The 24,132-nt window shown below is 47.7% G+C and overlaps 1 protein-coding gene across 3 annotated transcripts; it reads left to right on the top strand.

Annotated features, from left to right (window-relative positions):
* The first annotated feature begins 1,221 nt into the window (after positions 1–1,221).
* Positions 1,222–24,016, top strand: DUSP14 (dual specificity phosphatase 14). 3 transcript variants are annotated; one of them, XM_003912879.5, is made up of 3 exons: positions 1,222–1,601; positions 21,268–21,357; positions 22,701–24,016. In XM_003912879.5, exon 3 carries the CDS (start codon positions 22,793–22,795, stop codon positions 23,387–23,389), a length of 597 nt encoding a protein of 198 aa, XP_003912928.1. In that variant the 5' UTR covers positions 1,222–1,601; positions 21,268–21,357; positions 22,701–22,792; the 3' UTR covers positions 23,390–24,016. The 3 variants fall into 3 exon arrangements, with proteins under 3 accessions (XP_003912928.1, XP_003912927.1, XP_003912926.1); XM_003912878.5 differs by lacking the exon at positions 1,222–1,601 and adding an exon at positions 2,477–2,601; XM_003912877.5 differs by lacking the exon at positions 1,222–1,601 and adding an exon at positions 3,011–4,282.
* Positions 24,017–24,132: the final 116 nt, after the last annotated feature.

The following is a 24,132-nucleotide window of genomic DNA, read 5'->3' as shown; positions in this document are numbered from 1 at the left end:
CAGCACTTTGGGAGGCCGAAGCAGGGGCATCACCTGAGGTCAGGAGTTCAAGACCAGCCTGACCAACATGGAGAAACCCTGTCTCTACTAAAAATACAAAATCAGCTGGGCGTAGTGGCATGTGCCTGTAATCCCAGCTACTCGGGAGGCTGAGGCAGGAGAATCACTTGAACCCGGGAGGCGGACGCTGCACTGGGCTCAGATTGTGCCATTGCACTCCAGCCTAGGCAACAAGAATGAAACTGCCGTCCCCCAGAAAATAATAATAAAAACAATAATAAATTAGCCAGGCGTGGTGGCGTACCTGTAGTCCCAGCTACTTGGGAAGCTGAAGTGGGAGGACCACCTGAGCCCAGGAAGTGGAGGCTTCAGTGAGTCATGATTGCACCACTGCACTCCACCCTGAAGCCTATCTGAAAAGAAAATAAAAGAAAGAAAAATTGACACCTATAAAGAAACTCACATACTTATTATAGTCTAGAAATGTGCTGTCCAGTAAGGTAGCCACTAGCCATATGTGGCTATCTAAATTTACTAAAATAAAATTTTAAATTCACTTCCTTAGTTACACTAGCCACATTTCAAGTGTTCAGTAGCCACATGAGGCTAGTGGCTACTGTATTGCATAGTGGAGATACAGAACATGTCTATCATCACACAAAGTTCTATTGGACAGTGCTGGTCCAGAAGAGAATACCTGCAAATTGCCTTTTTGGTAGAGGCATGTATAAGCCCGCACTTCCACATTCTGTAAAGGCATAAAGCGCCTCCCTACCCCAGGGCATGTCTGTACAGTCATTACATGGTCTGACTTCAGCACTTCTTTCTACTTAATCTCTAAATCTCTAAATCTTGACACGCACATCACACACAACACAAACTCTATTTTAGCCCACCTCCCTCCTCTTCACTGACTCTTCATGGTAGGTTTAGTTCCCATAATCCACGAAAATGCCTCACTCCTTGTCACTAGAGCTTGTTCTGGAAACCTGCCTTCAGTGTAACAAGCTGGAATGTGAAGAGGGATGCATCTATCTGTGCTGCTGAGTCATTGAATTGACTGAAGCTTCAAGGACTAGGGGGTGCTGAGCAGAAAGGAAAACACACAATCCTTTCTGTTAGAGATTTGCTCTTTTCGTATTGGCATGTAAACAAGTAAGTCACTAAGTGAACTGACGTCACAATTTAGTGTTAGGAAGATGCTTTCCCAGGCACGATTTGAACTCAGTGGTTTCCTGAATCTAGTAAAGTATGCTACTTTGTTTTCTCTTAATTTTGCCTAATTTTAAAGCTTTCTCTTTTTACGAAGACAAAAATAAATCTCTCTAGACCTTTTTCGTTTCGCAGGATTATCATTAAAATTATCACTAACTTTTAGATATTCCAGCACGCATCGGATGACTCTGAAGCCGGTTGGGCAGTGGAGATCGGGAAGAACATGAAAAAGCTTCAAAGCTTTTGGTTGAAGACATCAGGAGATGTAAACTCCAAACGCGGGCTTTACTTCTTCCCCGCACCCCTCCCCGCAAACCCATGCCTACTCGTTTGACTGCTCAGCAATTCTGAGGCCAACGATTTGCAACGGCGAGGAGCAGGGGCTGGTGAGTCAAGGACTGGGCATGGAGTCAGGACTCTTAGGTGCACTGACTCACAGCAGAGCCTTGAGGAAGTCGCTTTGCCTCCCACGTGTCTCCCCTCACCTGCCAGAGGCGGAGGGGAGGCGGGGCTGTGCTAGAAAACGTCCGTTTCACACCGATTTATGTTACAGATGGGCAGACCTGAATTTTAAAAGACCCTCAGAGTTACACAGCAAATGAGCCATCAGTGAATGCCTGTGTCCCGCCTGCGCTCCGGAGAACCCCAGCCCTGCCTCGGGGGCTGGGGCGGTGGGTGTGGGCTCCGAGACTCGGACAGCACCTTGGCGTGGCAGGAGCAGGCGGAGATGCGCACGGAGGTTGGAAGTTCACCTCCTCCGGGTCTCGGGCGCCACGGCTGCCCGTACCTGTTCCAGCAAGGGTCAGCCAGGGACTGCCGCGCTACTGATTTTCCCTTCGCTCTTGGGTCCCAACTCCCGGGCTCTCCGGGCTGGGGAGGCAGTGGGGTGGGGTCGAGGCCGGGGCTCGCCACCTGCGGCGGCTTCACACCTGTATCGGATTTGCTTTCTCGCCTTTAATCTTCTCCAATCCCGAAAACACCCCAGTAGAGCGCCCCCGCAGCCCGCCTCGAGCCTGGCTCATAGGCAGACGCTGACTGGGGAAGCGAGCGGTCGTCCGTGTGTGAGGCAGGGTAAAAGACCGGAGGACTCGGACAGAGGGGCGCCCTGGAGGCGGCGGCTACCTCGGGAGCTGGGGGCGCGCCCGGGCCACCCTGCACCGCGCAGAAGCCCAGCGCGCACGCGCGCCTCCAGGCGCCCCGCGCGTTCCTCCGCCCCGCGCCGCGTCCCCCCACCTCGGGAGAGGGCGGCCAGGCGCAGGGAGCGTGCGCGCGGCCCGCCCCGGGCGCGGGCGGAGGGAGGAGGAGGCGGCGCGCGCGGCGCTCAGCCCGCAGAAGCCGGCGGCCGCGCAGTAGGACGCAGCCCTATCCGAGACCCGCGCCGCGCCGGTAGGGGACCCGCAGGCCCGGGGGTGGGGGTTGTGGGGAGGCTGTTGGGGTGGGGGCGGGACGGCGGGACTTCGCGCTTCGGGTCCCGGGGCGCAGGGGGCACCCAGAGGCCCGCGCGACCCCGCCTCTGGAAACTTTGTGCCGGCGCCCCCACCTGCTCCCCGGCGGTCCCTGACTCTTCCGGGCGGCGCAGGGAGGAGAGGCCCGGGAACCCCCGCAGCGCACCCTTGCCGGCCCTTGGCGTGCGCCCCCTGCCGCTCCCCCGCCGCGCCACGCCGCCTCCGCGACCCCTGTCCGTGTGCCCCGGGGCTCCAGCATCCTCGGCCGCGCCTCCCCTCCGCCGCCTGCCAACCCCGCGGAGGCCGCCCCGTCCCGCTGGCATCCACCCGCTCTGGAGCGCGCCGCGGCTTTTTGCATCTATCGGAGGTTTCTTGAGCATGGATAGAAGCAACTTGACTTTCAGCGATGCCAAGTCTCCAACTTGAGTCTTCCTCTGCGGTGGTAGATGGGTGTGCGCGGTGCTAACATCTTTTTCTTTCTCCTAAGTACCCTTGCTCCGGAGCGAAGTTGAGTTATTGTCTGTAGAGAGGAGGTGCGTGCTGTGGCCGCCTTAAGTGGATTGTATAACTGTACTTTATTTAGGTGGATGTTGCCAGTGGTACCAGCCAGTGTTATGGTAACTGGGCATCTCAGAGGCTAGGGAAGGAGGAGCGACTTACAAATGCAGTTGTACTATGCAGGGTTTTTTGTTTTTTGTTTTTTGTTTTTAAGCCACCTTGTACTTTCTAACTAGCAGGACCTCCGAACATTTAACGTGTGTTAACTCGTTAGCTGTTCATTATGGTTTTATAAGAGAGGGGGTTGGAGAGCATTACCATCCCGTTTTACAGATGTAAAAACGGAGGCGAAGAGCAAACTCCGGGTTCCTTAGTAAGCTTAAAGGAATAGGGACCAAGAGATTTAACCCAGAGTCTCCTGGAATTCCTAGTCCGTAAGGCCACTCAGAAGTATAATGGAATGTTGGACCGTCTTCCCTGACATTCTACAGAGCACTTAAGAGTCAGAGAGGCCGAGGCCAGCCGGCAACTCCAGGCCTGAGACTCAGCTCTGCCACAAAGTTAAGTCACACTGGACAAGTCACAGTTTCTCTCTGCTCATTTCCTTCCTGCTCTCTAAAAACAGGGGAACAAAGGTGCTGTATTCTTTGCAGAGTCGTGCGTGTGTCTGGAAGCTCCACTCCCTTGAGCTGCAATTTGGTTATTGTTAGTTGTTGTGGACTCATAAAGGACCCCAGTCTTGGTTCCCTTGAGAAACGCAGGGAAGGAGGCACCCCCACAGTGAACGCCTCTTCTTCGCCAGAGACGCCTGAGAATTCGCATCAGGGACACTTCACATCAGGGACAGGCCGGGGCAGAGACCCTGACCTGGGGGAGGGACGAGGGTTGCCACGAGGAGGTAGGAAGGAGCCCTGCACAGGCGGCTTGACACATGGGCCCTATTCCTGCCTCCAGCTCTGACTCATCTTCTGACGCTTGGGGGAGGAGAGGTAGTTGCTTGATATTTTTGGCTTTCCCCCATAAAACTGGAGACAGTTTCCTTCATTCCAAGTCGTTTTAATGTCAGTGTTGAACGTGTCTGTCCTGAGTTCTCATCTGAAAGCTTTCATATCGGTTGACTGCAGGTATGAATTTTGTAATAATAATTAATAGAATGGCGTAAATGTATATTCATATCATAAAAAATTAGCCAAGTATGTTAAGTCCAGGAAATCCTTTAAGACTTTAATGTTTTTAAAAGGTGGGCTTTTGGGAGGGCTGTGTTTGATCGGTTCCTTTGCAGTTGGGATTTTAAGGCAAAATGGATTAAAAATGCTTTTCCCAAAATCACAAGGAATACATTAACCATTCTCTGTGACATTTAAACTTTACTAATAAGGTTAAAGCTTTCTTTTGAACCTCTTTCTCAAAAGTAACTGCCGAGTGCGTCTTTATCGGTTTGTGTGTATCTTTTTAGACTTTTCTAAGCATTTTTATAAACGTCTGTTTGCACAAAGTGGTTTTTTAACTGAAATTAATTATTTTAAAACTGACTTGTCCTGTTCATAAAGATTTGGCTTCTGTCAAGAACAAGTAACGTGTTTAAGTACAACTGTTCCTAAAGTTTTAATAATCCTGAGAGACGGTGTTACTTCTCAGGGCAAGGGGCAAATGACCCCTTTTTAAACAACTTCAAAGTAGTAGAATCATTACGATCCTAGGTTTTACTCTTAGGTGCAGAAGAAAACTTTTCCTATTAAAAAAAAAAAAAATCTAGGACTACTAGCATAGTATCTTTGCTTATAAAGAAACGTCAAAGGGAGTGGAAGGCAGGGAGAGTTGCTAAAGCAACCGAGGCCTGGGTATAAACTTACAGAGCTAACATTTAAGATGGCTTTATTATTTATGAAAGCTTCACTTCACCTGGGTGAAGACAAAGGAAAGTTAATGTGGGCACTCTTCAAATCAGTAATTTCAGGAAATGGATGGGTTAAAACAAAATTCATGTCAGGAGTCTGTGGATTTATATATTATACATTTACCGAGGACTTTTACCATGCTCAAGGTGCTGTGCCTGAATACAGAGGAAGAAGGCAAGTAAGGTCGGTCTCTGACCTTATGAAGCTGACAGCAAAAAGTGACATTCAGAGAGGGTTGGCCAGGATTGTTGTCATGGCTCTGAATTCCCAGAAATCAACGTTAGATTTATTGAATTGTGAATTATGCACGGATAATTTGATGGGTTATTTTAACGAAAACCTAAGTGCAACTGTCTTGCAGGTCAAGAATCTCACTCCACACTCTCCCCCTCCCCCAGAGGTCCTAGCCAGAAACTACTCTGACTTTTATGGAAATCACTTCCTTCTTTTCTATAGTTTTGATCCCTTAAATATAAATCCCTAATTGACATAGTTTTATTTTGTTTTTTAACCTCAGCGCAAACTAAAAGTAGATACTCTTGTGAATCCTTTCTGGTCGGCATTGTGTGTGTGTGTGTGTGTGTGTGTGTGTGTGTGTGTGTGTGTATGTATATATACACGCACATATATAGTTTTTTGTTTGAATTTCTGCAGCATACTATTTTAAAAGATTTATCCATGTTGTTGCCTATGCCTGTAGTTGTTTTTGTTTTTGTTTTTTAAATTTTTTTAGAGACAAGGTCTCACTATATTGCCCAGGCTGGTCTTGAACTCCTGGGCTCAAGGGATCCTCCTGCCTGGGCCTCCCAAAGTGCTGGGATTACAGGTGTGAGCCACCACACCCAGCCCAGTTAGTACATTTTTGTCTTATGAACATACCACAAATTACCTGTCCACTGTTGATGGACATCTGGGTCGTTTCTGGTCTGGGGCAATTATGAACAGCCCTGAGTCAGGTGTGCATACCTTCAGCTTTACTAGTTGATACCTGGTTTCCAAAGTGGTGGCACCAATTTACATTCCTTCAGGGGTGTCAGCCTTGAGTCTGTAAGTCACTGTATTTGCTGTTTAACCACAATTATGCTTGAATATTTCCTGAATGAATGAATAAAGGTCCCCGGGTAGTCTGATCCCTGGCCTGTCACGTACCAGCGTATTTATATTTAGTTATATGGTTTGGACTAACCACCCAAACACCAGAAGTGGTTTTCCCACTGTGTTTGGTTGACAAATATCTAATGGAATCCTTTCATCAATCTTTTTTTTTTTTTTTGGAACAGATGAGTAGTTATAGGACATTTTAAATATGCAAAATGAAGTACTAAAAATAAGTGTCTAGTACCTAGAAGTCTTTTAAGGCTTTTGAATGAATCCTATCTCTGGTGAATGCTTCTATTGTGCCCAGCCCTCAATGTGTAGGACAGTGTATTGTACAGGAACCCAGGCCTATCCTTGTGAAAGTACCCTCTGAGGACGAGACTCACATCACACGCTTGTGTGCCTGTTTGTAATCCTTAAGAGGCACTGTGCACAGACCCTAACACGTGCTTCTTGGCAATTCCAAAGTAATCACAGACTCTGTGCTACAGGAATCAATGACTCTTTTAAATCTTTTTTTTTTTTTTTTTTTTTTTGAGATGGAGTCTCACTCTGTTGCCCAGGCTGGAGTGCAGTGGCGCGCAATCTCGGCTCACTGCAAGGTCTGCCTCCCGGATTCATGCCATTGTTCTGCCTCAGCCTCCCGAGTAGCTGGGACTACAGGCGCCCGCCACCACGCCCGGCTAATTTTTTATATTTTTAGTAGAGATGGGGTTTCACCATGTTAGCCAGGATGGTCTTGATCTCCTGACCTCGTGATCCGCTCGCCTCGGCCTCCCAAAGTGCTGGGATTACAGACGTGAGCCACCACACCCGGCCTTTAAATCTTTTAAATGTATTTTTCTCCAAATTTTCCTTTACCTGAGAAAGTACAAGTAGCTTCGAGCTGGGTTTTTGTCATTTTTGTTCGTTTTCTTTGTAAGAGATGGAGTCTAGCAATGTGGCTCAGGCTGGCCTTGACCTCCTGTGCTCAAGGGATCCTCCCACCTCAGCCTCCTAAGAGCTGGGACTGCAGCCTGTGCCACACCCAGCCTGAATTCCTGCTTTCTGAACAGAGTTGCCAGGTTCACTTTGATTGCCTGTGTTTAGTTTTGCCAGGTGGATTTAAAGTGTGTGTGTGAGAGAATGAGAAAGAGGAGTAGGAGGGAGGGTGTGGAGAGAGATGGGCAGTTCACCTGAGGACAGCTGTTAAATTCAGGTGTTCGTTGAGTACTTACCATGTGCCTAGTATTATGTGCTGTGTTTCTGCCCTGAGAGCAGAATGTTATGCAATTCTGTAGGTTTACAAAATACCTCGGGAATCCTTTTTAGCTGGAGGGATGATGGAAGAACACTAGCACAAAGACTGAGATTTGTGGATCCTTTTTATTTCTTCTCTAAAGCATCTTGGAAAATAGCTAAATCACTCTATTTTCAGTCTTTATTTACATAAGTCACAAAGACTTTTTTGCTCATTATAGTAAAGATTTTTTTTTCAGATTCTCTAAAATGATCATAATTTTAGAAACCACATGCAGATAAATTAGAAGTTTTCAAGAAAAGACACCCAAAGGAGGCGGAGGAAGATTGGTATGGGAACCTGTTGATCTGAGTGATGGGGGAGGGGCCCTGTTGGGTTCTTTGTCACCCTGTCGGCCCTCCAGCGGGCAGCTTTCACAAAGGAGCTCATTTTCCACCTGTTTCAGCGCAGGGGCAGCCCAGCCTGGGCTAGGAGGCCTAGGGCTGAGGCCACAGCCATGTCCTTTTGCATGCAGCCCACCCAGCTCACCTGGGCACACCCCATTCTGTTCTTGCACCAGCCTAGAGCAACCAGAGGTCCATTTGGGTCAGCTTTTCACACCCCATGCCATATTGAAACCTCAGGGGACAAGAAGGTTCTTTTGAAGTTCATAGGCAACTGCTGGGTTTACTTCTGTCTTTGTCCCAGAACAGTTTCAGCATCAATGGCCTAGGGTGAGTTTTTTTTTTTTTTTTTTTGGACTCCTTATGTCTTTGGGTGTGTGGGTATATAGAGAAAACTCCCTAACTAGAACATGCTGCTTCTGTTGACTAGTAAACATTATATGGCAGAGAGCGTCTTCGAAGCACCAGTCTTCCCTGCCTGGGAGAGTGACCAGGAGGTGAACTTGCTTTAAGGTTTTTTTTTTTTTTTTTTTCCAGTCACCCAGGCTGTAGCACAGTGGTGCAATCTCGGCTCACTGCAAGCTCCACCTCCCCGGTTCACGCCATTTTCCTGCATCAGCCTCCCGAGTAGCTGGGATTACGGGCGCCCGCCACCACGCCCCGCAAATTTTTTGTATTTTTTAGTAGAGACGGGGTTTGACCGTGTTAGCCAGGGTGGTCTCGATCTCCTGACCTCATGATCCGCCCTCCTTGGCCTCCCAAAGTGCTGGGATTACAGGCGTGAGCCACTGCGCCCGGCCCTGAACTTGCTTTAAGTTTTAAGGAAGCACTCATAAAAATAAAATCTGGAAGTACTGTCAACATACAAATTACATACAGGTTTGAAGATTTATAATGAAGAATTTTGCCAATTTAGCTAAAATCTAAATTTTTTACATCTTTGCATTTCATTATAAAACACAAAACATTTGTAATGAAGACACACTTCGTGTCATAATTATAAATCTTTGGTGATTCTCTCCCCCAAATTAACTTGTTATTCTGGCTCCTATGTAAAGATCACTGGCAGGCTGAGGCCAGAAGTGGAGAGAGGGTTTGGACTGACAATTATGTGTTAATTTTCTTCTATTAAAAATATTTGTTACTTTTAGAAATTGAAATCATGTAGAAAATTATGGCCGGGCGCGGTGGCTCACGCCTGTAATCCCAACACTTTGGGAGGCCAAGGCAGGTGGATCACGAGGTCAGGAGATGGAGACCATCCTGGCTAACACGGTGAATCCCCATCTCTACTAAAAATACAAAAAATTAGCTGGGCGTGGTGGCAGGCGCCTGTAGTCCCAGCTACTCAGGAGGCTGAATCAGGAGAATGGTGTGAACCCAGGAGGTGGAGCTTGCAGTGAGCTGAGATTGCACCACTGCACTCTAGCCTGGGTGACAGAGCAAGACTCTGTCTCTTAAAAAAAAAAAAAAAAAAGAGCTTCAAGTACTTGCTGTAAACTTTCAGCCAAAGATGATCCAAAATGGAAATGGTGGAACTTGTTTGTGTACTAGATTGTATCTTAAATCCAGATGACCACTGTATTATTTGAAAGTAATCAGGTTTTTTTTGGTGGTGGTGGTGGTGGTTGTTGTTTTTTCTACAAAAATTACACTTATGGAGTTTCTTTTTCCAGTTATCCTCCTAGAAAGCACAGGAGATAATGTTGATGTTTTCCACTGTATCAGATTACTCTTAATAATACTTTTAGATTCCTTCTAAAAATGTACTTGCTAGAAATATGAATTCCCAGGCCTTCACTTCCAGAAATTCTGATTAATTAGGTCTGGGGTAGGGTCTAGGACTCTGTAGTCTAACAGGCAGCCCAGGTGATTCTCGTGTAGGACTCCTTGGGACCACACTTTGAAAAACACGTCTGCTATGCTGTGATGGTTTTATAACTTACTAATTTCAGCCAAGGATTGCTGTAGTAGCCCATTCTCTTACTGCTATGAAGAACTGCCTGAGACTGGGTAATTTATAAAGGAAAGAGGTTTAATTGACTCACAGTTCCAGATGGCTGGGGAGGCCTCAGGAAACTTACAGTCAGTGCAGGCAGGGGAAATGCCAGACGTTTATAAAACCAGATCTCATGCGACTCACAATCACGAGAACAGCATGGGGGGAAACGGCCCCCATGATTCAGTTACCTCCACCTGGTCCTGCCCTTGACACATGGGGATTATGGGGATTACAATTCAAGGTGAGATTTGGGTGGGGACACAGAGCCTAACCATATCAGTTGGCAGACTTTTAGAAGAATTTTTTTATTTTTTGATTTTAAGAGATGGGGTCTCACTGGCTCAGTCTGGAGTACGGTGGCATGATCCTAGCTCACTGCAGCCTCGAACTCCTGGGCTCAAGCCATCCTCCTGCCTTGGCCTCCCGAAGTGCTGGGATTACAGGTGTGACCCACCACATTCGACCCTGTAGAAGTGTTTTTGTTTGTTTGTGTTTTGTGACGGAGTTTCGCTCTTTCACCCAGGCTGGAGTGAAGTGGTGCGATCTCGGCTCACTGCAACTTCCGTTCCCCTGGGTTCAAGCAATTCTCCTGCCTCAGTCTCCCGAGTAGCTGGGATTATAGGCGCCTGCCACCACGCCTGGCTAATTTTTATATTTTTAGTAGAAACAGGGTTTCACCATGTTGGCCAGGCTGGTCTCAAACTCCTGACCTCAGGCGGTCCACCCGCCTCAGCCTCCCAAACTGCTAGAATTAGAGGCGTGAGCCACCATGCCCGGCCTAGAAATGTTTTAATAATTAGTTAATGTAGTCTTCTAAAGGGAACTATTACATTGCCTTGAAAATACTGCGTTTCAAGGCAGTATTTTTTCAGTTAAAGCCAAGGGAATAACTTCAGGATCCTCTGCCTTGGGACTCCTCTCATTCAGCTGAAAACTCGATCCCTCCCTTTGCTGTAGGATGGCGCAAACCCCCAGTTGCCCTCACAATGCAGCAGGACTGCTCTCAGCATGGGAGTGGGCGTGGCCTTCGTCAGTTCTCTCCATCCAGCTGAGGCAGAAGACTCAACTGTTTACCTCACCCTGCTCAGAAACTCTAGGGTGGTAATTATAGGTGCCTTTGATTTGTAAAGAGAAATGGGAAATTAATTTATCAGTACATTATAAATGAAGTTAATTTGGTATAAAATCACTAAAAGATGTGGAATTGGACCAGGTATATAAGAAAGTCCTCATAGGGTGAAGGTTGCAGCTCACTGCTGAAGTTCTAAGGATTTTGATATGTCCAATGAGACATCAAAGGGTGAGATGATCAAAGGGTGATTATTAACTGCTGAGCTCTCAGTCCTGTGAACTTTATTCTAATTTATCAATTCCGTTCTTTATCTTCCCTTAAAGTAATAATGAACTTGTAAGGACTGAAATCTTATTTATGAAAAGACCTGCATTTTCTGCGATTTCTTGGTCTTGCTTCTCAGAGAGCAGTGTGGTAACTTTGACAGTTTTGAGGCAAATTCACACCTACCTGGGTTTTATTGCTGATATGTGATTTTGTTTTTTAAGCGCTTTGCCTCTAGATGTTCTGACTTACATAAATAAAAGTTTATCATTGAACCAAGCACATATGATTCACATTTAATTTTTACCACTTACTCCTGGGAGATTTTAAAGTGTTATTTATATAAGCTGTTGCTCAAATTGCTTTCCAGTTCTCACTGAACAGCTGAAATACAGTTGTGGACTTTTGAAAGTGTTTTATTGGATATTTCACACCCGAAGAGCATCTTGTACCACCAACAGTTTAGGATTCTTAGAGATTACTCCCTAGACTGTAGAAGTAAAGCACAGTCACATCGACCTGACCTTATTTTCCTTAATTCCTTTCTCTCTGCAGTCCCCCCCTGCAGTCCCCCGCCCCCCGCCGCCCACAATGAAATGTACATTTTGGTAGACTTTGAATGGATGGATCCGTTGTAGTCCAATTGTATGACTTAAGCAACAAATGGACAACTCATGGAAGGACAGTTCTGGTCCCAATGGGGCTACTAATTTTCTGTGTAGAGTCTGGGAAAGCCTCTTAACCTGCGTTTACTTCTGAGTCTCCGGGAACCGCGACAGCAGAATGATACTGATCCGGGAGAGGCTGAGCAGTGCTCACGTGGCTTACGTGGGACAGGCGCCCGAACGTGCTGCCATAGGTCAGGGGGGGCAGAGTGGGGCAGATTTTCACATTGTATTAAGTTAGTTTTTAATGAGTTTAATCTTCAGTTTGCACTTTTTAAAAACGGTGTATACAGATCACCTGGGATCTTGTGAAGCTGCTGGAGCCGATTCAGTAGGTGTTGGCATAGAGCCTGCGTTCTGCAGTTCTTTCAGGCCTCCAGGTGGTATCCATGCTGCTGGGACTTGGGTCACACTTGTTGAGTAGTGAGGGCTGTAGAAAAAGGCTGTATTCTCCATTCCAATGGAGAAGAGCCCCCATTCCCAGTCTAAAACAGGAGGCTCTTTTTTTTAAGATGGAGTTTCTAGTCACCCAGGCTGGAGTGCAATGGAGCGGTCTTGGCTCACTGCAGCCTCCACCTCCCGGGTTCAAGTGATTCTCCTGCCTCAGCCTCCTAAGTAGCTGGGATTACAGGCACCCACCACCACGCCCGGCTAATTTTTGTAGAGACAAGGTTTTACCATGTTGGCCAGGCTGGTCATGAACTCCTGACCTCAGGCAGTCTGCCCGCCTCAGCCTCCCAAAGTGCTGGGATTATAGGTGTGAGCCACCATGCCTGGACAAGGGGGCTCTTGAAAGGCAAAAGTGGGAGGAGAAAAAGCATGGTATACGTTCTATAAAACAACTCCCCAAGAAACAGCTTAGGTTTTCAGTGCTATGGGCTGTGTTTACTTTGCTTGGATCCTGTTTGTGTTGCTGCAGCACCCAGTTCTCACCCGTTGTTTCGTTCACTCAATGGTAGTCCATCTCTTACTGCTATTCAGTTGTTCTTGGATGTATATCTTGTATCATTGCTGTTAGATGATGAAATCCTAGCACAGGGGTAAGCCTTATGTTACCTGTATATCCTTGCTCTAGTTCCTATTGCTGCATCACACAGCTCTGAAATGCGTTGTAAAATAACTATTTGTTTTGTTTGTAAGTCCCTGGTTTTTTTTTTTTTTCTTTTAAGACAGGGACTCGCTCTGTTCCTCAGGCTGGAGTGCAGTGGTGCAATCACAGCTGCCTGCAGCTTCGACCTCCTGGGCTCCAACAGTCCTTCTGCCCCTGCCTGCCATGTAGCTGGGACCACAGGTGCACATCACCACATCCAGCCTTTTTTTTTTTTTTTTTTTTTTTTTTTTGTAGAGAGAGCGTCTTCTCACATTGCTTCAGTTGGTCTCGAACTCCTGGGCTCAAGCAATCCTTCTCCTTTGGCCTCCTAAAGTGCTGGAATTACAGGTTTGGGCCACTGCCCCTGGCCTAAAATGACTATTTGTATTGTACTCACAGATTCCTGTAGGTCAGGAATTTGGACCTCACTACTAGGGACAACTTGCTTTTGCTTCACAATGTCTGAGGCCTCGGGGAAGATTCAAAGCCTGGGGGTGACTTGATGACTGGGAGCTGTAATCATAATAAAGTATCTCTACTCACATATCTAGTGGCTGAGCTTGAGTATCAGCTGGGGCCTCAGCTGGGATGTCAGCGAAATGCCCATGGCCTCTCCGTGTGGTCATTCTGTTGGGCTAGTTTGGGCTTCCTCCCAGCATGGCAGCTGGGTTCCAAGGGCAAGTCCTAAGAGAACAAGGTAGCAGTGTGTGACATGTTTGTACTCTGGCCTCAGAAGCATCATTTCCACTGTAGTTTTTTGTTTGTTGTTTTAAAGACAGCGTCGTTCTGTCGCCCAGGCTAGAGTGCAGTGCAGTGGTGCCAGCATAGCCCCCTACAACCTCGAACTCCTGAGCTTAAGCGGTCATCCTGCCTCAGCCTCCCAAACTGCTGAGATGACAAGCATGAGCCCCATGCCCAGCCTGTAGTGTATTCTTTTGGTTGAGGCCGTCTCAAAGGTTTCTCAGGGTTCAAATGAGGGGACATCAGCCCCACTGTTGGGTGGGAGGAGTGTCAAGATTACACTGTAAGGGCTGGCCACAGTGGCTCACGCCTGTAATCTTAGCACTCTGTGAGGCCGAGGTGGGCAGATTGTGTGAGCCCAGGAGTTTGAGACCAGCGTGGGCAACATGGGGAAACCCTGTCTCTATAAAAAATACACAAATTAGCTGGCCATGGTGGCACACACCTGTGGTTCCAGCTACATGGGGAGGCTGAGGTGGGAGGATCACTTGAACCTGGGAGGCAGAGGTGGCAGTGAGCCAAAATCATATCACTGCACTGTAGCCTGGGCTACAGAGCGAGACCCTGTCTCAAAAACAAAACAAAAAACAAGGTTACACTGTAGGAACCCATGTGAGATGGGAGATGCTGTGGCCATCTCTGGGGAATACATTCTGCAGCGGTCGCAACAATACTCAGCAGGGTGTTGGCCGCATAGCACAAACTCAGTGAAAGACTGTTGTGTGAATGAGTGGTAGGTATTAAGCACCAAGGTGGGTGAGGACCAGATACAAGAATTCAATTCCAGATGTGAACACATTACCCCATGGTACCGAGATAAATGCAGACCTTCCACCTTTTACAGTTATTGCTGGTCTCTTCTTGCTATCTCTACTCTGTTTCCAACATGGAGAATCTGTGAATTGATCACGTGGAACTGAACTTCTTCAGATCTTCGCATCTGTGTCATAATGCTGGCATGGTTTTTCCTGCTTATCTAGTGGACTGCCCCTCTCCTCCTTGGGCTGTGGCATATTCTCTACCCAGCAGCTGGCTAGTATCTTACAATGATTGGGCTGGGTGCGGTGGCTCACGCCTGTTATCCCAGCACTCCGGGAGGCCAAGGCGGGCAGGTCACCTGAGGTCAGGAGTTTGAGACCAGCCTGGCCAACATGGCGAAACCCCCTGTCTCTACTAAAAATACAAAAATTAGCCAGGCATGTGGCATAGTCCCAGCTACTCAGGAGACTGAGGCGGGAGAATCACTTGAATCCGGGAAGTGGAGGTTGCAGGGAACCGAGATCACATCACTGCACTCCAGCCTGGGTGACAGAGCAAGACTCCATCTCAAAAAACAAAACAAAACGAAACAAAAAAACAATGATCAGCTGCTGTTAACCTCAGCAAATGCAGTGTGAACGAGCGCTGGTCCATCTGCGGACATCGAGGTGGCTGGTGTGGTCACACCTACATAGGCAGCTGCTCTATGGCTGTGTGTCACACTGAGGGACTATCTGTGGCTGAACCGGAGTGTGACTCTCAGTCTTTAGCTTTATGTATCTTGTCTGTATTTATCCTCATCTCAGAACACTATCATATCAGTTAATTAATACAGTGAGAAAAGCAAAAACGACCCCTCCTCTAAAGTAAGTAGAAAATGTTGAGATGTTTTATCACAATTGCCAAAGCTTTCCAGGTGACGGAACAATTTGTATCTTTTACTTCGTTTTACTTTAATATGTATATATAAGACAGGGTCACTCTGGATGGAGTGCAGTGGCATACTCATGGCTCACTGCAGCCTCGACTTCCCAGACTCAAGTGACCCCCTCATCTCAGCCCCCTGAGTAGCTGGGATTATAGGCACGTGCCCCCATGCCCGGTTAACTTTTAAAAATTTTTTTTGTAGAGACAGGGTCTCATTCTGTTGTCCCGGTTGGTCTAAAACTCTTGGGTTTAAGGAGTTCTCCTGCCTCAGCCTCCCAAAATGCTGTGATTACAGTTGTGAGCCACTGTGCCTGGCTGAAATTTTACTTATTTTTTTGTGACACAGTCTCGCTCTGTTAACCAGGCTAGAGTGCAGTGGCACAATCTTGGCTCACTGCAGCCTCTGCCTCCTGGGTTCAAGTGATTCTAGTGCCTCAGCCTCCCGAGTAGCTGGGATTGCAGGTGCACACCACTATGCCCAGCTGGTTTTTGTATTTTTAGTAGAGACAGGGTTTCACCATGTTGGCCCAGCTGGTTTTTGAGTGTTTTGGTAGAAATGGGGTTTCGCCATGTTGCCCAGGCTGGTCTCTAACTCCTGAGCTTAAAGTGATACAACCACCTTGGCCTCCCAAAGTGCTAGGATTGTCATTTTCATTTCTAAAACAGAAATGTGGGCCAGACTTGGTGGCTCACCCCTGTAATCCCAGGATCTTTCGAGTCTGGAGATCAAGGCTCTAGTGACCTAAGATTGTGCCACTGTACTCTAGCCTGGGCAACAGAGACTCGGTCTCAAAACAAAAAGAACTAGATAGACATTTACTTTATTAGAAGGAGAAAATGTGATTACATAAGCTTTTTGAATATAAAAAGGTAACAGTGTAGGCCTCTCCAGTATATACTCTGACCCTCTGAAATTCCTAAAGCTGAAAGTATTTTAGTGAGAGCATTTTACAAAGTCATCTGAAGCACTGTTGTGTCCATTTTCTGCTGTTGATTGAACATGAAAAGAAAAGCCGTAGATAGAATTTCAGTTAACTGCTGATTCTGGTGGTTGTTGTCATTTTTTAAAAAAAAAAGAAAAGTAACCTCCATGGCACTAGGATGGATGCTTTCTCTGATTAGGCCGTGACCCCATGTAGCAATTCTGAGTATCAGGTACCACCGCTCCAGGTACGGATGCCAGTGCTGACCACAAGGCTACAAGGCTGATACCCACATCTCAGGAGCTCTGCAGTGCAGGGAGCAATCAGGTGTTATTAATATTAGTGTATGCATTACTGAGATTAGAGGCCCGCTGGGAAGACACTCATCTTTTATTTTGTTCAGTACTTAGTGTTCGATGCTTATTATCCAGAAAGACCAGCATCATCTCCAAGAAGACATTGCTTATAGCTGGTTAAGAACAAACCAGGCTGGGCGCAGTGGCTCAAGCCTGTAATCCTAGCACTTTGGGAGGCTGAGGTGAGCGGATCACTCTGAGGTCAGGAGTTCAAGACCAGTCTGGGCAACATGGCAAAACTAAAAAATACAAAAAATTAGCTGGGCATGGTGGCACGCATCTATAAGCCCAGCTACCCAGGAGGCTGAGGCAGGAGGATCACTTGAACTCAGGAGGCCGAGGTTGCAGTGAGCAGAGATCGCTCCATTGCACTGTAGTCTGGGTGACAGAGTGAGACTCCATCTCTCCTGCCCCCCCCCCAAAAAAACCCAAAAAACCGCTGGGGTTGGTTTAGGACAGCTCTTCCTTTCTGTATTTCACTCTACCCTGCCCCCTCCCCCCAGCCACGAAAACATGTTTTTCCTCCAAGAAGCAGCGCCACTACCAGAGCATCTTGGGAAGGCCAAGTTGAACACGGTAGACAGTGATGTGGTCATTCTTAAGCATTCTTCCTGGTCATCTTCGTCCCAGAGACCGTTGCCCTGCAGGAGGATGGCATGTTCACTCTGAGAGCGCCATGCAATCTGTGATCCCTTCAACTACGGGTCAGACTCTGCCACCGTATCTCCTTTCCCTGTCTTCTAGGACACATTTACTGAGGAGATTTCCATGCACCTGTGATGTCATACCCATGGGTTTTTTATTTTTTTACCATCTGGTTCTACTGATCTTAGAACTGGATGACTCTAGGGCTTCTTGTAGCGCCTACTGTGGGGCTGCTCCTTGCTGAGGTCCACCCTCTGCAGCCAGGGGGACATTTTGTGCACCAAATGGTGCACCAGGATGTGGCAGTAGTTGCCTGTTCTGGCACTAGGGGAAACGAGCAGCTCAGCCCATCTGGTCTTAGCCTTTCTGTAAGTAGCACGGAAACACCTTCTGAGGCAGATCCACACCCCCTTGCGTGTGTGGCAGGCGCTGGCTGGAGGTGTGGAGCGCCGCAGGCAGGTAATGAGAACACAGCCACGACGCAGTCACCGCAGAGAAGCAGTGTGTGGACTTGAGCTAGAAATCCAGACACCTTGCATCTTCTCCTAGTTTCACTTCTCAAGTTGAAATCTCTTACCCTTTCTGAACCGTGTAGTTTCCAACCTGTCGAGGGTTCAGGAGTGTTTGTCAGAGGAGCATCTATAGCGTCTGTGCCCTCTGCATGCCCTCTGGCGGAAGTTGTTTTCCTGAAACTTGGGACCAGCTTTGGCATTTTAAGCAGGTTTGTTGGCAGAGAGATGGACTAGCAGCAGGGAGGGAGCAACGTGTCTGTCTCACTTGGATTCTGCCCCGAGGGCTCACAATCTGTTTTCCCTACAGCACCAAGTACCCTAGCACCACTCAGGAAACGTGAGTTAACAGAATCAGCCCGGCTTTCACAGGGAACCTGGGCTCCTTTGCCTCAGGAAGGCAAGTGGCTTCCTAGACAGCATAATTTGGGAGGATGCATCACTCTGCCACCCAGGCTGGAGTGCAGTGGCGCGATCTCAGCTCACTGCTCCGGGGTTCAAGCAAATCTCTTGGCTCAGCCTCCCTAGTAGCTGGGATTATAGGCATGTGCCACTATGCCTGGCTAATTTTTGTATTTTTAGTAGAAACGGGGTTTCACCATGTTGCCCAGGCTGGTCTCAGGTGATCTGCCCGCCTTGGCCTCCCAAAGTGCTAGGGTTATAGGCGTGAGCCACCACGTCCACAGCCAAGCCTCTCTTAATTAGACAACAACTAGATAACCTACTTGGAAATTTGATTAGCATCTTCCAGATTTTCCACAATGAGGAACGTCATCCCCAGCAGCCTGAAGGCCTAATTTTGTGTTTATTACCACAGTGACTTTGCTTTTTAAACCAGTAGGATTCTGCCAGGGAAGACTGGGAAGTGGCAGGAGACCCTGCTGTGCTGTAGGAAGGATGTTCTCAGAGTTTCTGCCCTGTTCGTATTTTACATCCAGCGCACATGCGCGCAGTTTCCTTATGGGACTGTGTCCTCGTTCCTCCCCAGGCTGTGATTTCACCTGGGGACTGCTCTGTGTACTCTCGTAGCATTAACCAGTCACGGCATGTGGGCTCCCAAAGCAGGGCCTAGTCTCGGGTGAGGAGGCAGCTCCCTTCAGAGAAGGGCAGTGTCCAGGAGGGACTTGTGAGCTGTTAGCACCAGCATGCTTGGTGCCTCAGTCTTGCCGGGGAAGTGTGGACAGAGCCACAGCACTCACTTCTGCAGTAGTTCTCGAGCGTGCCCCCGACCCGCAGCCTCACCTCCGAAGGGCAGCTCTTCCAGCCCCACTCTAGAGGGATGGAATCAGAAGCTGGGGAAGGGTCCAGCAGTCTGTGCGCACAGCCCTCTGGGGGATTCTGAGGCATGCTCAGGTTTGAGAGCCCCTGCATTATAATGATAGAAATAGTTGTAAATGGAGCCAGGCACAGTGGCTCATGCCTGTAATCCCAGCACTTTGGGAGGCCAAGGTAGGTGGATCACTTGAGCTCAGGAGATCGAGACCAGCCTGGCCAACACGGCAAAACTCCGTCTCTACTAAAAGTACAAAAAACAGCTGTGCATGGTGGTGCACGTTTGTAATCCCAGCTACTCAGGAGGCTGAGGCAGGAGAATCTCTTCAACCCGGGAGGTGGAGGTTGCAGTGAGCTGAGATTGCACCACTGCACTCCAGCCTGGGTGACAGAGCCAGACTCCGTCTCAAAAAAAAAAAAAAAATATATATATATATATATATATATATATATATATATATATATGTGTGTGTGTGTAATTTTTTACGTTTCTTTTTAAAAACGATTTTAAAATGTTGAACATACGTGAGACCACAACCTATCCGCGAAATGTCCGGCACCGTGAGGACACAGCACGGACTCGAGTCTCTTCGTGCACCATCAGCCAGCCCGGCAGCGGGAAGACCTGGGCGCCAGACCTTCACTCCTGGGTGTTGAACCGAGAGAGGAGAGCATATGTCTGCACAAAGACCTGCACGTGGATGCTCATAGCAGCTGTACTCACAATAGCTTTAAACTAGAGACAACCCAGGTTCATGAGTAGGTGAATGGATAAGCAAATTGTGGTGTTTCTACACAGCAGAGTACTGTCAGCAGTAAGAAGTGAACTGTTGATAACCCACTGTCATGGGGGAATGTCTAAGTTATGCTGAGTGAAAGAAGCCAGACCCAAAAAACCTCCCATATATACACATATATATATATATATGTTGTGTGTGTGTATGTTGATTTAGTTTTTGAGACAGAGTCTTGCTCTGTTGCCCAGGCTGGAGTACAGTGGTGCAGTTTCGGCTCCACTGCAACCTCCGCCTCCTCCTGGGTGCTAGTGATTCTCCTGCCTCAGCCACCCGAGTAGCTGGGATTACAGGTGTGTGCCAACATGCCCGGATAATTTTGGTATTTTTAGTAGAGACCTAGGTTTCTCCACATTGGCCAGGCTCGTCTCGAACTCCTGGCCTCACCTCAGCCTCCCAAAGTGTTGGGATTACAGGTGTGAGCCACCACGCTTGGCCTATATGTATTTTTATAGGATAAATATAGAAAAGGCCATTGATGTAAAAGTCTAGAGTGCAAACCATAGTGACAAGAAAGATCAGTGGTTGCTTGGGAATGGGGTAAAGCGCAAGAAAGGGTTGGATTATTAAAAAACATGAGGACATTTTGAGCGGGATGATGGATGTGTTTATTATTATGTCCTGGTGTCTCCATTGTGTACATATGTCAAAACTCATCAGGTTACGTACTTTTTCAAGTTGTATAGCAGTTTATATGTCAAGTACACCTCAACAGAGCTGTAAAAAAAAACCACAACAGGTCTGACAGTTACCTGGGAAAGGCAGGAGAACAGGTGGTAGAAGAACACATTTTTTATGACCTTCATGATATTTATATAACATAAATGAATAAAATAGGGCCAACATGGAAAAGAAAACCAAATGAAGGAAAATGTCAAATTGCCATCCTGAACACCAGCACCGCCTACTACTTAGCGTTCCTGACTGCAGCTGCATCTGCGGTCCTGCTCCTCATGAAGCCAACCTCACTGCCATGTCCTGGCCGCGCCTGTCCTTAGCTTCCTGGTGCACACCGTCCTGCACCTTGTGTTCAGGCACGGGGCTGCTTGGCTCACCCTGGCGGCACCCGACCTGTCCGTTCTCCCACCGCGGTGCCGCCCAGGTCTGCCTGCTGCCGGGCTGGCTGATGGTGCACGGAACAGACTCCAGTCCGTGTTGTGTCCTCAGCGTGCCGGACATTTCGTGGATAGGTTGTGGTCTCTGAATCTCCTCCTCGCAAGAGATTTGTCTTGTGTTATTGCCAAAACTCTATTTGTCACACCGCGGGTTATGTGTCATTAACAAAAAAGCTGAGACTTAGGCTGGTGTTTCTTACTGGTGCACCCTTTAAATGCACACCTGGAAATGTTCGGTGCACCTTCCTCCGCATCCTGGCTCTATTCCATCAAACCCGAGGTCGTAGTGAAAGCCCGCGAGGACTTCTTTGGAACTTCCTGACTGGCTTTGTCCTTGCCTCCTTGTCTTCCCGCAGATCTGATTTGTGTCCACTGTCACCAGTACTGCTCACTTAGGACTTTCTGGATCCAGACCCAGCTGCAGCGCACACTGGACTCCTGAGGAAGTGAGTAGCCCAGCACGCTCTGCCCGTTGCACCCGGGGAGGCTGTCGTCTGACTGAAATCCCTGCAGGCTTCCCGACAGTCCCCTGGGTGTGGGCAGGCGCACCTGCCACTCGGCACAGGTGATACAGCATTGTGATTTTTTTTTTTTGGTGAGAGGAACAGCTGTATCAAAATCTCAGGAAACTGAGAACTTCCTTTTCTGCTCTTACTAATACATATATTGACATTTAATAGCAAACACTGGAATAACGGGAGGATAGCGATGTTCAGACGTTAAAAGCCAGTGGGATTCATCGTGGAGCTCAGAATTAAATGGCAGAGGAAGGTGAAGTTATTTAGCCACACGCAAGGTCAGGTCAGGTGAAATGCTCATTTAACTTACAGAAACGAACTTTGAAGACCATGGCCTTCAAATTGCCTGGGATTATTTCCATGGAAATGTCACCGTGTTTACATTGTCACAGAATGATAGGAAATAGTTTTTGGTTTGGGTTTCTTTTGTTTTTGTTTTGAGACAGAGTCTCGCTGTCACCCAGGCTGGAGTGCAGTGGCGCGATCTCAGCTAGCTGCAACCTCCGCCTCCCGGGCTCAAGCGAGTCTCTTCCCTCAGCCTCCCGAGTAGCTGGGATTACAGGCGCCTGTCACCATGCCCAGCTAATTTTTGTATTTTTGGTAGAGACGGGTTTCCCAATGTTGGCCAGGCTGGTCTCGAACTCCTGCCCTCAGGTGATCCATCTGCCTCAGCCTCCCAAGTGCTGGGATTACAGGCATGAGCTACCTCGCCTGGCCTTTTTTCTTTTTTTTTTTGTTTAAGACTGGGTCTCCCTGTTGCCTAGGTTGCAGTGTGGTGGTGCAGCCTTGACCTCCCGGGCTCAAGAGATCTGCCCACCTCAGTCTCCTGAGTAGCTGGGACTACAGGCATGCACTACCACACCCAGCTAATTAAAAAAAAAAAGGTTTTTTTTTTTTTTTTTTTTTTTGGAGAGATGGGGTCTCACTGTGTTGCCTAGGTGGGTCTTGAACTCCTGGGCTTAAGCAGTCCTCCCACCTCAGCCTCCCAAAGTGCTGGGATTACAGGCATGAGCCAACATGCCCAGCTCCCACCCACACATATATATATATATTTTTTGGACAGTCACCAGAGAGCTGGATTTTACATTGATTTTACATGTTTGTGTCCTAGGTGACTTTTCCTGTTAATTGATAGAAAACGATTTGCCTGTATCCGTGAAAGATTGTACTGTATTATAAAAAAGCTCTAATCTTCCCATGTGACAAACGTGACAGAAGGCTGTGATGAATCAGTAGCATTTAAAGTACTGACACATACCTGTATTTTGCAGGAAGGAGACTGTGATTTTGGATTCCTTGGTGGAGGAAAATCAAACACTCTGGTCTTGCCCCCAACGATGCAAGTGTGACTGCTGGCGTCTTCATGAGCTCCAGAGGTCACAGCACGCTACCAAGGACTCTCATGGCCCCTCGGATGATTTCCGAGGGAGACTTAGGAGGCATTGCTCAAATCACCTCCTCTCTATTCCTGGGCAGAGGCAGTGTGGCCTCCAATCGGCACCTCCTCCAGGCTCGTGGCATCACCTGCATTGTTAATGCTACCATTGAGATCCCTAATTTCAACTGGCCCCAATTTGAGTATGTTAAAGTGCCTCTGGCTGACATGCCGCACGCTCCCATTGGACTGTACTTTGACACCGTGGCTGACAAGATCCACAGTGTGAGCAGGAAGCACGGGGCCACCCTGGTGCACTGTGCTGCCGGGGTGAGCCGCTCAGCCACGCTCTGTATCGCCTACCTGATGAAATTCCACAACGTGTGCCTGCTGGAGGCGTACAACTGGGTGAAAGCCCGGCGACCTGTCATCAGGCCCAACGTAGGCTTCTGGAGGCAGCTGATAGACTACGAGCGCCAGCTCTTTGGGAAGTCGACAGTTAAAATGGTACAGACACCTTACGGCATAGTTCCCGACGTCTATGAGAAGGAGTCCCGACACCTGATGCCTTACTGGGGGATTTAGTGCCACCGAAGCCTGCGTCAGCAGCCCGAGCGGGACCGGTGTCTGCTCCCCGCCGTCTGCTCCCTCTCCACTGTCTTCTCAAATGGCTGACTTCTGGTTCTCCCTCAAGTGTTTTTTACACTGGGTGTTCAAATTTATTTTAAGAGAGAGGGAGGGAGGGGACATAAAGGGAATGCATACATTGCTAGTCACATTTTTAAAATTAACATTTTGGAATAGTGTTTATGAAAATCTTTAGCTTTTAATCATTTTTATCAATTTGAACAGTTTAATAAACTGTTTGGTTCTGCTCTCTTCTGAATCTCATGCCTTTGGCACCTTGGTAGGTGCAGGAGGAGCTCAGTGCAAAAATCACTTTGGGGCCTCATTAACCCTTTAGAGACAAGCTTCGCCCCAGGCTGCTGACCAGACAGATGCTTAGGGAAGGTTGATACCAGCTTCAGTCTCTACTGGATTAGCCCTACTCTTTCCTTTCCCCTCTATTATTTAGTGACTCTGTAAGTTAAATACACCCTTATTATTTAGCTGTTAAGTAACTATAATGAAATCTGCTGCAAAAACTCTTGGAATCCATGTGCCCAGGATTATATTAGCATTATTTTTAATAAATCTATATGCTTAACATTAGAATTTTTACTAATAATTTCAGGATATGTGTGTGTGTCAATGATGGAAAAAAAGGTGCTCTCCAGTAACTGCTAAAATATGGCTCTTATGACAGTTGTGAACACCACTTAAAATAC

The sequence above is a fragment of the Papio anubis genome, chromosome 17 (assembly GCF_008728515.1).
Source record: "Papio anubis isolate 15944 chromosome 17, Panubis1.0, whole genome shotgun sequence".
Lineage (NCBI taxonomy): Eukaryota > Metazoa > Chordata > Mammalia > Primates > Cercopithecidae > Papio > Papio anubis.
The sequence above is the reverse complement of the archived record's forward strand: the minus strand, read 5'-3'. Positions and strand labels throughout refer to the sequence as shown.